The following is a 15,415-nucleotide window of genomic DNA, read 5'->3' as shown; positions in this document are numbered from 1 at the left end:
GATATCAGTTTAAGTGGACGGTGATGTCTTGGTAGGTTTGCAGTTGTGCCATACTTTTGAATGTTGGATTGGACAATGCTCCATAACATGTTCAGAGCTTGGGCTATTTTATAATCTATCGCTGCTTTACTCTTCTCTACAACTTTATCCCTGGCCTGTCTGGTGTGTTCTGTTGTTTTCATGATGCTGCTTGATCCCCAATCAAGCAAACGTCTGAGGCCTTCAAACAACAACTGCAGCTATACTGAGAATAAATTACACACAGCTGGACTCAATTTACCCACTGCACTCCCATTGACGTCAGATAGGTGAAGTGAGTTAATTGGCTGTGAACTTCCAGGACCTGTTTGACAGCACTGCGAGCAGGAGAACTTTCTCAAGCTCACAGTGCTGTCAGACAGGGAATAGGAGTTCACAGGGAGACACTGAGCATATGCTGCACAGTGTTTCTGCTGGATGACAGGTTGTAAGGTCGCATCATGCAACCAGGCAGCCTGTCATCTAGATGTTGCAGAGCTAGACTCGTCGTGGGACAAATGGATTAGTAGCATCTCTGCGGAAAGGTGAGGAATATTGTTGTTTGTTTTTCTTAACTTTTTTGCAGAAGACAAGGGCATAGGTGGAATGGGCGAGGTTGTAACTATGGTTTAATTAAGATTTATTAAAGGAGTCTGTGTAATTCTTTCTATTATAGGACTTTTTTCTCTGTGTGTGTGTTTTTATATGATATGACTATGGAGTTTGTTAGGGGGCGTCTTATTGACGCCTCTCCATTTCTGACCTTGGGGTTTGATGCCACCTGACAATACAAAAGGTGACATCAACTCCTCCAACCATCACTCCACTTGCCATCACTACAGGGCAAGTGGGAAGAGCAAGGCTAAGTGCCAGAATTGGCACATCTTAGAGATCTGCCTTTTCTGGGGTGGATGAGAGCTGATGTTTTTAGTCTGGAGGGGGCCAGTATCCATGGCCCCTTCCTAGGCTATAAATATCAGCCCGCAGCTGTTTCCATAGAATTTGCTGGTTATTACTTATAGGGGGACCCTACGTCATTTTTTTAGGGGTCCCCCATTTTAATAGCCAGGAAATGCTAAGCATACTGTTGTGAGCTGATATTAATAGCCTTGGAAGCTCCATGGGTATTACCCCCTTCCCAGGCTATAAACATCGGACCCCAGTCATCGGCTTTCCCTCTGCTGGTTTAGAAAATTACGCTGGAGCCCAAACCATTGTTTTCAGAAAAATAATCTTTTATTAATTAAATACAAGTACAGTAAGCTGCACACACACTATACTAATTGTATATGTCATTGACATCTCTATATCTATTCTATGTGAATATACTGTATGTAATACATCTATTCTATGCTATGGGTTCCTGCTGTGATTTTACACTACACGGCTGCTGAATTGCCGGCTTTTCTTCTATCTATGTAATATATATACATATATATATATATACACACATGTGTGTGTGTGTGTCACTGACATCTATATATCTATTCTATGTGTATATATCTATTCTATCTATGCTATTCTAACCTGTCCCGCTGTGATCTTACCGCATGCAGCAAATGAATTGCCATCTTTTATTCTATCTATCTATGTATCTATCTATCTATTCCCCCCATCGAGTACCGGCACTGCGGCAGCCCCCGTCGTCTGCAAAGGGACTGCTGCAGAGAGAGAGAATGCTGCAGCAGTTCAGAGAGAGGTGTGCTGGGAGCACCAGCATCGCGCAGGCCAGCATCCGCTATTTCCCGCCAGCCATGAGAGGGGCAAGGTGCGTGCGCAGCGTGCCCCGCGCGGTACGCAGCCAGGCAGGGACGAATTGTGTCTGACCTTACGCCAGGACACTGCCATAGTCTGCTGCATTAAGAGGGAGAGAGCCGGGAGCCCTGTTCAGCTGAGCACCACACGTAAGCGTAAGAGCCAGGGCAGAGTGCAGGACTGTTTGTTGCTGCCCACATTGCCGGACATTGCCACACCGTTCGACCAGAACCCTGACAGTATTGCGGCTTTGCTTGCGTTGCCCGCAGCCACTTATGGACTAGGTAGGGGCCCAGTGGAAGATACCGGACACCATCCACTACTGCCTGAAGACAGACCACCGTTACCAGCAGGACCTTCTTGTAAAAGAACCGCGCCAGCTGTTGTTGGCCCTACTGACTTTCAAGCAGCATCTAGAGTCGGAGGAACTTCTGACATGATAAGTGTACAAAAGAACTGCCATTACCTTGTTCATTATCTCTGCATATCCTTTCCAATTGAACTGTGTATGTTTAACCATTCATCTCCCTGCAAAGAGTAAATCCCCTGTTTAAGCTAAACTGTTAAAATTGTTAACGCTTGCTCTGCCTCCTGTCTGTCACTGCATCATAATAGTAATGGTTACAGTGGTCAAGTTAGCTTTTTTCAGTTGTTTGGCTGGCCATTTTTCACTCATTAGGTCAAAATCGTAGAAATGGCAATGAGTTGTAAAATCAGGCATAGACAAGTATTAAGCTGATTCTTTAAAGCTGCTAACAGCTGTATAGCATTTTCCAGAATGATTTTTGATACCTGAGAAAGTCTGGTGCTCTCACAATCATGTGTTGGAAATCTTCCAGTGATAGCTTTCCATCATTATCTACATCAGCCTCATCTATCACCTTCTCACAAACCAAACACACTTCCTCTGGTGTTAGCTCATTTCGGGTAAGCTTGTTCAGCGTTTTCTCTAGGTCTGACTTACATATGTAATCATCATTATTGAAATCTAAGAAAAGAACACAGAGGGGAAAAAATGAAAAGTAATTTTATTTTGACAATAAGATTCAGTAACATGATGACAAAGCATTTGTGACCCAACTAGATGTTCTGAAATTTTACTTCAGCCTAAGTATATATAGGTGAAATATGTACATCTGCATCATTCTTAACCCCTTCATGACCCAGCCTATTTTGACCTTAATGACCAGGCCATTTTTTGCAATTCTGACCAGTGTCCCTTTATGAGGTAATAACTCAGGAACGCTTCAATGCATCCTAGCGATTCCGAGAATGTTTTTTCGTGACATATTGGGCTTCATGTTAGTGGTAAATTTAGGTCGATAAGTTTTGCGCTTATTTGTGAAAAAATCGGAAATTTGGCGAAAATTTAGAAAATTTTGCAATTTTCAATTTTTATTCTGTTAAGCCAGAAATTTTGTTTAAAAAATTGTGCTGATGTAAAGTAGACATGTGGGAAATGTTATTTAGTAACACAAAATAGTTACTCAATAACATTTCCCACATGTCTACTTTACATCAGCACAATTTTTTAAACAAAATTTCTTTTTGTTAGGAAGTTATAAGGGTTAAAAGTTGACCAGCAATTTCTCATTTTTACAACAAAATTTATAAAGCCATTTTTTTAGGGACCACCTCACATTTGAAGTCACTTTGAGGGGTCTATATGGCAGAAAATACCCAAAATTGACACCATTCTAAAAACTGCACCCCTCAAGCTACTCAAAACTATATTCAAGAAGATTATTAACCCTTCAGGTGCTTCACAGGAACTAAAGCAACGTGGAAGGAAAAATGTACATTTTAATTTTTCCAGCAAAAATTTTCTTGTAGCATCAATTTTTTCATTTTCACATGGGCAACAGGATAAAATGGATCCGAAAATTTGTTGGGCAATTTCTCCTAAGTACACCGATACCTCATATGTGGTCATAAACCACTGTTTGGGAGCATGGCAGGGTCCAGAAGGGAAGGAGAGCCATTTGACTTTTTGAATGGAAAATTAACTCCTTTTGTTAGCGGATGCCTTGTCGCATTTGGAGAGCCCCTATGTGCCTAAACATTGGAGCACCCCCTCAAGTGACCCCATTTTGGAAACTAGACCCCCAAAGGAACTTATCTAGATGCATGGTGAGCACCTTGAACCCCCAGGTGCTTCACAAATTGATCCGTAAAAAAGAAAAAGTACTTTTTTTTCACAAAAATTTTCTTTTAGCCTCAATATTTTCATTTTCACATGGGCACCAGGATAAAATGGATCCTAAAATTTGTTGGGCAATTTCTCCTGAGTACACCGATACCTCATATGTGGTCATAAACCACTGTTTGGGTGCACGGCAGGGCCCGGAACGGTAGGAGCGCCATTTGAATTTTTGAATGGAAATTAGCTCCAATCGTTAGCGGTTGCCATGTCGCATTTGGAGAGCCCCTGTGTGCCTAAACATTGGAGCACCCCCACAAGTGACCACATTTTGGAAACTATACCCCCCAAGAAACTTATCTAGATGCATAGTGAGCACCTTGAACCCCCAGGTGCTTCACAAATTGATCCGTAAAAAAGAAAAAGTACTTTTTTTTCACAAAATTTTTCTTTTAGCCTCAATTTTTTCATTTTCACATGAGCAACAGGATAAAATGGATCCTAAAATTTGTTGGGCAATTTCTCCTGAGTACACCGATACCTCATATGTGTTCATAAACCACTGTTTGGGCGCACGGCAGGGCCCGGAAGGGTAGGAGCGCCGTTTGACTTTTTGAATGGAAAATTAGCTCCAGTCATTAGCGGACACCATGTCGCTTATGGAAAGTATGTAGTGTATGTCAGGTTGGTGTGTGTGGTGTAGTATTCACCACACACACCCCCCAAACTGACGTACACTACGCCACACACACCAACCTGACACACTGCGCCACACATACCAACCTGACACACTATATCAGGTTGATGTGCGTGGTGTAGTGTATGTCAGGTTGGTGTGTGTGGCGTAGTGTACGTCAGGTTGGTGTGTGTGGTGTATACTATACCACACACATCAACCTGACGTACATTACACCACACCACGCACACCAACCTGACATACACTACACCACGCACATCAACCTGACGAAGTGTGTCAGGTTGGTGTGTGTGGCGTAGTGTACATCAGGTTGGTGTGTGTGGTGTAGTGTACGTCAGGTTGGTGTGTGTGATCTGTGAGAGAGGGGATAAATAGAAGAAGGTGGGGCTCCAGGAGAGTTTAGTCCGGGAGGAGCTCAGAAGATTAGAAAGTGAGAAGAGCTCAGCCAGGGGGACGGACAAAGGAGAGACAGTCAGGGGGGTGGCCCTGACTCGACGTACCGCAAGACAGACGAGGCCCCGGGGGTACTGATTGGAAGACGACCTCAGGCAGGTGAAGCGCTGGGGGTAGATTGGTCTAGGACAGCCCCCAGTGAAAGATCCGTGAGGTGCGTTACTGTGACTGGAGCTGAAGAATAGGTACCCGGGCCTGGCGATACAGTGGTGTAAAGAAGCTGCGGTGCGTGTTTGGTGGTCGTCAGGAGGACGACAAATAAATCCGGAACTGTTACAAGTGGAAGCTGTCTCCGTCTCATCTTTGCCTCGTCTGGTAAGCAGTGGTCCACCCCCCTAGCCCGGCCCCCTACCACAGGATCATCACCGCCAATACACCAACTTCAGCGGTAAAACTGCGCCGAAGATCCAAAGGACCCATTCTGAACGGGTAGAAGATTTACCCTTGTGAATTACAAAATTGAACTGAGCTCGGGATTGTTGGCTTTAACTCAGGAAGATCCAGAACGGGAAAGGACTTTGCAGGATGGCGATGGCGTATAAGCGCCTGAAAGAATCGCAGGAGTTTGCTGGCACATTGGACTACCGGATGCAGCGGCCAGAAGAGCAAGCACTTACCCGTCCTGAAGATCTGCCGCAGATGGAGTCCCCGACAGTCGGTCCCGCGGAGCTGGAGGAGAAAACAGAGGAGCGCTTGCCCGCAGCTCAGGCCGTGTTGGAGCAGCCGCTGGAGGAACTGCCGACCCTCCCTGCGGAATCATCGGGCCTAGAGGCTGGCCCTGCCGGATGGCGGGGTGAAGAACATCGGCTGCTGGAAGAGTTGGGGGATGGCCTATCGGAAGCCGCAGCGCCGAGGAAGGCGAGTATTCCCCCATCCCAGCCGGCAGCACCACAGGCAGTTTCCGCCCCCCACGCCTAGTGCACGGGACAGGCCCAAGGACTCTGACACCGGCCCTCAGCCTCCCCACTCGGCTTCCCGCTCTCCAGCGACCCCGGCTTCTGATGACTCCGCGGCCCCCGCAGGGTCAACCAACGCCCACGACAACCACTCCAAGCTGTCCCGCCCGGTCCTGTCCACCAAGGCCCGCAGTCACCCCCACCACGTCCCATACCCCGGCGGCAACCTAACAATCGGGGCCCGCCGCCACCTCGGCCCCACTCCCAACCGTAGCTGTGGCCGGGTTGCCAGGATCTGCGGCCCTTTCACCGATAACCGCTGCCTCTCTGCTCGCCGGCGCCCGTGGCCGCCTCTGCTCCACTCTTGGCCCTGGTTGCGGCCTACTCACCGGGACCCGCGGCTGCTTCTGCCCCGCACTCGGCCCCGGCTGCGGCTTATACCAGGCCTTTTGTCTGGATTGCGGATGTCATCTCACAGAAGAAGGCTAAAGAGCGGGAGATCTGGGTGCTGCTGCATGAGAAGGGGGAAGCAGACTCTCGGGTGCCGGCCACAAAGGACACCCGTGGCCCTGGAACTGCCCAGACATCCCAGGGGCTCCACGGCTGTGGAGTTCCCTTTTCCGGCGAAGAACAGCGGCCATCAAGAGACAGCCGGGAGCACTGCTGAAGCAAATGGACTACCGGGACTGACCGCGTGCCGTTGCGCGGCACGGGGGACAGTTCCGCGTCCCCTTGGGGTAAGAAACCCCATCTCTTGACATGGCAGGGATGTATATTACAGGATTGTCAGATTGTCAGATTTACTGCTGTGCTTTGTGCGCCGCCCAGTGGTGTCGTTTAAAAGTACAACTCGTCCCACAAAAAATAAGCCCTCACACGGCCATATTGACGGAAAAATAAAAAAGTTATGGCTCTGGAAAGAAGGGGAGCGAAAAACAAAAACGAAAAATCAAAAACCGCTCCGGGAGTGAAGGGGTTAAGGGCAATTGTGGGCTTTATAGTACTTGCAATCAATATATAATGTTATTTTTTTCCATACCATGTCAAGCTAGCAAATCCAAATTTCAAAAGATTCGCTCTTTTGAAATAGGCTTGATATAATTTGAGCTTTTAGTCGCCTGCAGTGTACGCCAAGGGAGAATTCTTGGCACTCTATTTTAAAATAAAAAAGTAGATATCCAGCAACAACTTGAAAAAGGCATCTGTCGAAACGCGTAGTTTTAGGGGGGTGAGGGGTTAATATTTTGTCTATACATGTAACATTATTGGATTCATTAAATATTGAGAAGTTCTTTGCAAAAACATCTACTACTGTTCCTTCTACCTGGCTGGATATCTCCTTTTTTTTGCTTGGATACAGCTGTGCTTAGTCTGACTGAGCTACTTCCATGCTGAAGCGTCTGAAACGGCCGTCACAGCGGTGAGCTGAAATTATTCATATTTTTCTCTATCTATTTTAAAATGTACAGGAAACAATGTGTGAGAAAACAGCCTTAGATTTTACAATCTTCACTTAAAGTGTGCCTAAAAAGAAGCATGGCTTTATGACTATTTACAGTGCACTTTGAATAGAACAAAAAATTCTATGCCACTACTACTAATAAATAGGAGCCAATGTGTTCTTTTTGTCTCGGATAAATCACAGAGTAAAAAGGATAATATACTCAAAAAATAAAAAAAGAAAATAAATGGTGACACAAAATTGATGTGTCACAGTATAAATAATTGTCTCCCCCATATCTATAAATAAACTTACCGTATATTTTAAATGCATAGTAAGCTTTAAGGTCACGTGGAGCCATTTCACTGAGCACAGAAAACATGTCCAAAAAATCATCCAAAGTCATGTTTCCATCCCCGTCCTCAGAGAACACTTCAGCTATTCTTTGTCGGAAGGGATTATCCTGAAATACATTTAATACATTTAATTACTGTAGTTGTCTTAACAAATTCAATAATACTTTGCTATATATTATTGATATTTTGTACCAAATGACATCGTCATATACAGAGTTTAGCTTTTAATTTTGTTCCATTACAATATCATATGTGCTGTGTGGTGGATTTGGGCAAAGTCTGAGGCTCTGGAGGATCCCATGGCTGTCAGAAAACCCATAGTTCTACACACCACAAATTTTCAGTCGGCCACTGTCTATTGGAATAATAAATAAGATAATGGCTGGTAATACTTACCCACCCCCATTCCTTGCTCATGTACATAATTTAAGGACGTTGGCACAACACTCTTTTCTGTTAGTGTCCAGTGCCATGTAGCAGTTCCTGGATCTGAAGAGGAGACCAGGAGCAAGGGAGATAAGCATTTGAGCCTGACCTGGGGTTGAAAGTTATTAATGATTGGCTTGTATTAATAAAGAAGCACTCCCATTAAAATATTTATCCTCTTAATATATTACAGTTGTAACAAGAAGGACCGTACCGCAGGTATCTGTTCTGTGCCAGTTCCGGAAGTGTCGGGGCTGTCACCTCTGTTGTCCGGGGGAAAGCTTAAAGAACCGGACCAATCCTTGCATGCAGAAGGAGGGGACATAGATAAGGGGGTACAGCAGCAGCAGCATGCATGGATACAGGCAGATTTGGCGGGAACAGACAGCGCGCAGCAGGGAGCAGTGAGTGTTCCGGCCCCAGAGCATCCGTGTAGCACAGGCTCGTGCCCAAGCACCGCCACCTCCACCATTGGCAGAGACTGTGTGGAGAGACATGCAGTGTGTCCGTCGGTCACCACTAAGCGAGGCACCAGACGATCTGGGCCTGTGAGTACCGTGTGCGTGCCGCCCAAAAGAGACTGGGTGCGGGACCATTACTCACGTCCTGATTCCCCAGGGTACATCTGCCAGACCAAGGTGGGCGCAGATGGTGTGGTGGCCCACGCTCTCCTGACTACATCAATATATGGACTAGGGGCAGTGGAAGGTATTGGAGACCGACCGCTGCTTCCAGAAGACGAATCCGCATTATCTTCAGGACCCCAACCGGACAAGTACTATGCCGACCATTGTGAACATCATCCCCTGCTTTGTGATTCATCCCATCTGGGGGAACGTCTGACAGGATAAGTGACCCAACAAAAACTGTAGTACCCTTTCTGCTGTTCTTTAATTTGGCATATCCTTGAACTGTTTAACCATTTGCCTCTTTGCGTGGAGTATTCCCTGTTAAGTAAAGTTATTAACCCTTGCTCTGCCTTCTGTCTGTCACTGCATCCCGCAACCTGCTCACACAGTCATCATATTATATAGCACGGTGAACTTACAATTCCTAATTTTGTTCTTCTACTCAGATAATTTTTCTGTTTTCCATTAGGTCTATGACATCACTTGATTAAAAGCTGACTAGGTGAATCCTTCTAAGCTCTATGTAGAAACAGGAGGTAAATTTTACTTGTATGACTCCTCATGAGTCACTGCAAAAGTCAATGGGCAGGGGGGAGGGGGTTGAGAAGCTAGATCAGGAGTTGAAGAAAGGAATGATTTCTACAGGGACAAGATACTTCTTGTTTCTACATATAGCAGAGAAAAGAGAAGAACTGGGTAGAAAGGCAAAATGAGCAATTGAAAGTACACAGTGCTATATAATATGATGATTGCAGTATATTAGAAGAATGCAATCTTTGATGAGAATGGTTCTTTAAGGACTGCACAAATCAAACTCTCAATTAATTTAGTGGTCTATCTGGGATCTAAATTAAAGTAGATGTCTGCCATGATGTCTGAACTAATGTTGAGGTCTGTTCTCAGGTCTGCATAATTTAAGATGTCTACCCTGTCATCTGGAATAGTGCAAATTTCTAGACTGGGGTCTAGTTTTTTGAGTTTTTCTAGTCTGTATTTAGGGATCTGATCTGGTGTTCTGATGTATGGGTTTGGTCAGGGATCTGCATTAAATGAGTTTGGGGATTTTGAATTGAGTATTCTGAAATAATGCAATGGTCTGGTATGGGATTTGAATTATTTATTGGTCTAATCTATGGCCTATTGTTTAACATGCCTGGTCTGGGATCTGAATTTATTTGTGTTGGTATAATGAAAAATATATAGAAATTGTATTACATATAGTCTATCTTGGTGTGTTGATGTGACATCAGTCTGGACGGTCGTATCTTGGCACCGTCCAGGTAAGCTAATTCTCCCCCAGACATAGATTATGGCATGGGACAGAACGACCGACAGGTATGGTATATTGTCTTTTTTTATTTTACTTTTATTACAGGAGATCGAGGGCTTTGGTGGACTTAGGCGAGGTCATAAGTACGGTTTAATTAAGATTATTAACGGAGTCTGTGTCTTTCATTCAATTAAAGGACTTTTTTTCTGGGTGTCTGTTTTCTTACAATGTGACTATGGCGGTAGTAATGGGGGTGTCTTATTGATGCCTCTCCATTACTAACCTCAGGGCTTGATGTCACCAGACAATACAAAGGTGACATCAACCCCCCTAACTATTACCCCACTTGCCACCGCTACAGGGCAAGTGAGAAGAGTGAGGCTAAGTGCTAGAATTAGCGCATCTTAGAGATATGCCTTTTCCTGGGCTGCTGAGAGCTGATGTTTTCAGCCAGAGAGGGCCAGTATCCATGGCCCCTTCCTAGGGTATTAATATCATCCCACAACTGTCTGCAAAGCCTTTGCTGGTTATTAATTATAGGGGGACCTCATCTCATTTTTTGTTGGGCTCCCCCATTTTAATAGCCAGTAAAGGCTAAGTTGTGAGCTGAAATTAATAGCCTGGGAAGCTTCATGGGTATTACCCCCTTCCCAGGCTAAAAACTTCTGCCCCCAGTCATCGGCTTTCCCTCTGCTGGTTACGAAAATTGCGCGGGAGCCCACACCATATTTTCCGGAAAAATTATCTTTTATTAATTAAATTCATGTACAGTTATTTGCACACACACTGTACTAATTGTATTTATCACTGACATCTATATATCTACCTATTCTATTTGTATTTACTTCTGTAATCCATCTCTTCTATCTTGTCGGCTCCTGCAGAGATTTTACAGAACACAGCAGATGAATTACAGGCTTTTCTTCTATCTATCTCTCTATGCAATATAAATACATAAAGTATTCAGTTCCCTTTAAATTTTTCACTCTGTTTCATATCAGCCATTTGGTAATTTCAAAGTTCTTTTTTTTCTCATTAATGTACACTCTGCACCCCATCTTGACTAAAAAAACAGAAATATAGACATTTTTGTAAATTTATTAAAAAAGAAAAACTGAAACATCACATGGTCATAAGTATTCAGACCCTTTGCTCAGACACTCATATTTAAGTGACATGCTGTCCATTTCCTTGTGATCCTACTTGAGATGGTTCTACTCCTTTATTGGAGTTTAGCTGTGTTTAATTAAACTGATAGGACTTGATTTGTGAAGGCACACACTGTCTATATAAGACTTCACAGCTCAGAGTGCATGTGTGACGCTAGTCACAACCCACGGCTAGGCCGTGAATAAGCGCAGTCAGACGTTCCGGGGTCAATACTAAAAGATCTCGTAGTAAGCCAGGGAAAATACGAAGTCGCAAGTCAGGTCACATGCAAGGGTCAGAATGCCAGAGAAACAGCGGATAAGCAAAGGGGCAATAACAAACGGTGAGTCTGAACATGGTCCAAAGGTCAGCAACGGAATATCAGATGCAAAGGGGCAAATAACAAATTGGTAATCTGAACATGACCAAAGGTCAGCAGCAGAATATCAGATGCAAAGGGGTAATGACAAATGGATAGTCTGAACACGGTCCAAAGGTCAGTATCAGAATATCAGATGCAAAGTGGCAATGACAAACGGGTAGTCTGAACACGGTCCAAAGGTCAGCAGCAGAAGAAGATCAGAACTTACAGCACAGGGTACAGGCGAACACACCAGAGAGCACAAGCTTAGAACAAGCTTTTGACTGGCAATGATCTGGGCCAGACAGCTCAGCCAAATAACAGGGCAATTACCAAGAATATGGAACACCAGTGGAAGTCTCTGCACCTTCCAGTCAGTTGGTCAACCAAGCTGTCAATCAAAGCACTGACAGCTCAGCATGCCTCAGCACAGGATAGGATGCCGCAAGATAAATAGACATGCTGCGGTTTATAAAGACGCGCCGAATGTGCGTATACATGGGTGTGCCACCTGCGTCTTTGAACGCATAGTGGAGATCGGATTTCATAAACTCCCCTCCACTATGCTGTAACATCTGGCCGCTGCGAATTGTATGCTGAGGCTGTATGCAGCATCCAATCTGCAGTGTTTCCTTACCATGGAAACATACCCTTAGGCTGTGTGCACACGATGCGATTTTTAAGCGTTTTTGCCACGATTTTCGGCGCGAAAACACAGCGAAAACATTTAAAAATCATGTACAAAACGCCCCCATGCATTCCTATGGCATTCCGCACATGCTGTGCTAATGCTGTGCTTTTTTTCCGTGGCGGAAATGCATCACGGAAAAAATTGCAGCATGCTCATTCTTTTGTGCTGAATCGCAAAGAATTGCCGTGATTCCGCACCCATAGGAATGCATGAGAATCGCTTACTTCCTGCATGTGGCTATGCCCACCATGCGGTAAGTTAAGCGTCTCATGTGCGGTTGGTACCCACGGTGTGGAGGAGAGGAGACTGTCCTCCAGGCCCTGGGTACCATACCCCTGTAAAAAAAAGAATAAAAAATAAAAAATCGGGGTATATTTACCTTCCGACGTCCCGCGCTGCATTCCCGGCCTAGCGTTCCCAGTAATGCCTTGCGGCAAGGTCCTGTGATGACGTAGTCTCGCGAGATCGCAATAGTAACGCGAGACCAACGTCATCACAGGTCTCGCAAGGCATTACTGGGAACGCTGTGGCCCGGGATGGCAGCGCGGGACGTCGGAAGGTAAATATACCCCGATTTTTTTATCATTTTTAACATTTTATCTTTTACTATTGAGGCCGCATAGGCGGCCTCAATAGTAAAAAGCTGGTCACACTTGTCAAACACTATGTTTGATGAGTGTGACCAACCTGTCAATCACTTTCCAAACGATGCTTCAAATCGCTTGAAAAGTGCTTGAGAAAATCGCGGCAAAAACGCGAACAGAATCGCGGTAAAATCGCGGTGAAATCGCGTGGGAAAAAACGCACGATTTCTGGGAAGGAGTCCGGTTTTTAGTGTGCATTTTAAAACGCTACGTGGGCCCATATCCTAAAAGTCTGTTACTGCAGTGTGTTGATAAGGAGGTTGTTCTAAAGCTGTGTTTGTATTAAATAACGTGAAAGCAGTTCAATACAATCCTAGGAGACCTCAGAGTGTTAGGCTGGGATCACGCATGTGACGAATATGGCAGAGTCTCGCATGTTAATACCCGGCACTGCCGCAGGCACTCAGGAGCGGGCGGCTCCATGTATTGCTATGCGGCCGCATGCTCCGGTTCGAGTGCCGGGTATTAACATGCGAGACTCGGCCGTATTCCTCGCATGTATGACCCCGGCCTTATACATTTTTCTGGGCGATTGAAGGCTTAGCAAACTGTAAAATTTTGCTGCAAATTGATTAGCTGTGAATCATATTTTGGGGAAAAATTTAGCAAGGCTGGCAAATTTAAATTTCAAAATATTCGATCATCTCCGGTATCCTATACCTTCATATCTCTTTTTTTTTCAGATTTTCTTTCTGTTCTGTTTCGTTCTGTGAAAGATCAGTTATGACTTTCGTTGGCATGAAATTTTAGACTATTACAATATTGTTTGGTTTCTCTCTGGGAGGTGAAGCAGAGTGCAGTTTAGCTCTAAATGCGTAACTGAGAAGAACAACCGTGGTCTTTGCTGTGTATTATGCTCGGCATCAATTATCTTTCAAGTCCTGCCAATTAGCACATGATGAATTATGAATGAAGAATTGGATTAGAGTGACACCTGGCAACCTTTGCAGATATTCCTTCTTTTATGGTTTACCTTGAGTTCTGGCATGCTGCCTATGAGTTCATAAGGAATCCTCACATCTGGTTTATTTGTGTAGTCATCTGGAACAAGTTGTGGTGCCAGATCCCTATATCTGTGGAAAAGCCTGTACGATAAAAATGTAATCCATCAAATCTAATACAAGACAATAAACCTTACATTTACAGTAGATCTATCATCGGATTCCACAATAAAAATTGTATATACAGGGTGGGCCATTTATATGGATACACCTAAATAAAATGGGAATGGTTGGTGATAACAACTTCCTGTTTGTGACAGATTAGTATATGGGGGGGGAAAACTTTTCAAGATGGGTGGTGACAATGGTGGCAATTTTGAGGTCAGCCATTTTGGATCCAACTTTATTTTTTCCAATGGGAAGAGTGTCATGTGACACATCAAACTTATTGAGAACTTCACAAGAAAAACAATGGTGTGCTTGGTTTTAATGTAACTTTATTCTTTCATTACTTATTTACAAGTTTATGACCACTTATAAAATGTGTTCAAAGTGCTACCCATTGTGTTGGATTGACAATGCAATCCTCTTCTCCCACTCTAGACACACTGATAGCAACACCACAGAAGAAATGCTAGCACAGGCTTCCAGTACCCGTTGTTTCAGATGCTGCACATCTCATATCTTCACAGCATACACAATTGCCTTCAGATGACCCCAAAGGTAAAAGTCTAAGGGGGTCAGGTCAGGAGACCTTGGTGGCCATTCAACTGGCCCACAATGACTAATCCACTTTCCAGGAAACTGTTCATGTAGGAATGCTCGGAACTGACACTCATAATTGATGGTATGGTGTGGTATATGGGGTACAATGATAGTGAGGCCATTCTTCATCAATGGGAACCTCAATGCCACCGGATATCTGAAATTACTATGTGATGATGTGTTGCCCTCTTTATGCACTGAAGATGGCACGTTCCCTGAGTTTTTCCAGCAAGATGGTGCACCACCACATTATGGGTGTCAGGTCCGAGCATTTGTAGAGTCGTGGGCCAGGCTGGGGGGTGGTCCCTCTGTATACCGCACAGTGACGTACAGACACAAGCTGGAGGCAAGTTTCGAGTGCAACAGGTCCAAGTTTATTCTCTCTCGCCGTCCGTCAGACGGCCTCACAGTACACCGCACTTCCTTCACAGCACTCCGGTTACAGTACACAAGGGGACACCGTGCTTTCTCCAGGGACATATATATACATACCGTCCCCTTCTTCACTCTGTGACGCTTCTGACAGCTCCGTCACTGTGGCTGCCGTAGGCCTGTACACCAACAGTAATGTTACTGGTCTCACGTCGTTCCAAACACGGTGTCCTACACCCGGAGTCTCGCCTATACTGCGGTACTTCGTGTCAGGACCACCCCCCTGACTTTCTCTCTCCCCAGTCCCCCTGGTTGGGTTTTCCTCACAGTGCCACAACTGTCACAGTCTCCTCGTCACTTGAGCTCCCCCTGGGGGCTGGAACTTTCTGGAACCCTCCGGTCAAATTTATA

General features: G+C 44.9%; 1 protein-coding gene across 3 annotated transcripts in view; it reads right to left on the bottom strand.

Annotated features, from left to right (window-relative positions):
* Nucleotides 1–15,415, bottom strand: part of CIB3 (calcium and integrin binding family member 3) — a 78,509-nt gene that overhangs the window by 10,889 nt on the left and 52,205 nt on the right. For 2 of the 3 annotated variants that reach the window (XM_073546424.1, XM_073546415.1), the window contains 3 exons: nt 13,900–14,011; nt 7,716–7,863; nt 2,526–2,761 (listed from right to left, as the gene is read on the bottom strand). In XM_073546424.1, the coding sequence (XP_073402525.1) occupies nt 2,526–2,761; nt 7,716–7,863; nt 13,900–13,914 (399 nt within the window). In that variant the 5' untranslated portion in view covers nt 13,915–14,011. Of the gene's footprint in view, nt 1–2,525; nt 2,762–7,715; nt 7,864–13,899; nt 14,012–15,415 lie in introns of those variants that run through there. The other variant, XM_073546431.1, reaches the window with a different exon arrangement.

This window comes from Dendrobates tinctorius, unplaced genomic scaffold (genome assembly GCF_039654945.1).
Source record: "Dendrobates tinctorius isolate UK_male_01 unplaced genomic scaffold, ASM3965494v1 ptg000011l, whole genome shotgun sequence".
Classification (NCBI taxonomy): Eukaryota; Metazoa; Chordata; class Amphibia; order Anura; family Dendrobatidae; genus Dendrobates; species Dendrobates tinctorius.
This window is presented reverse-complemented; position numbering and strand designations above follow the sequence as displayed.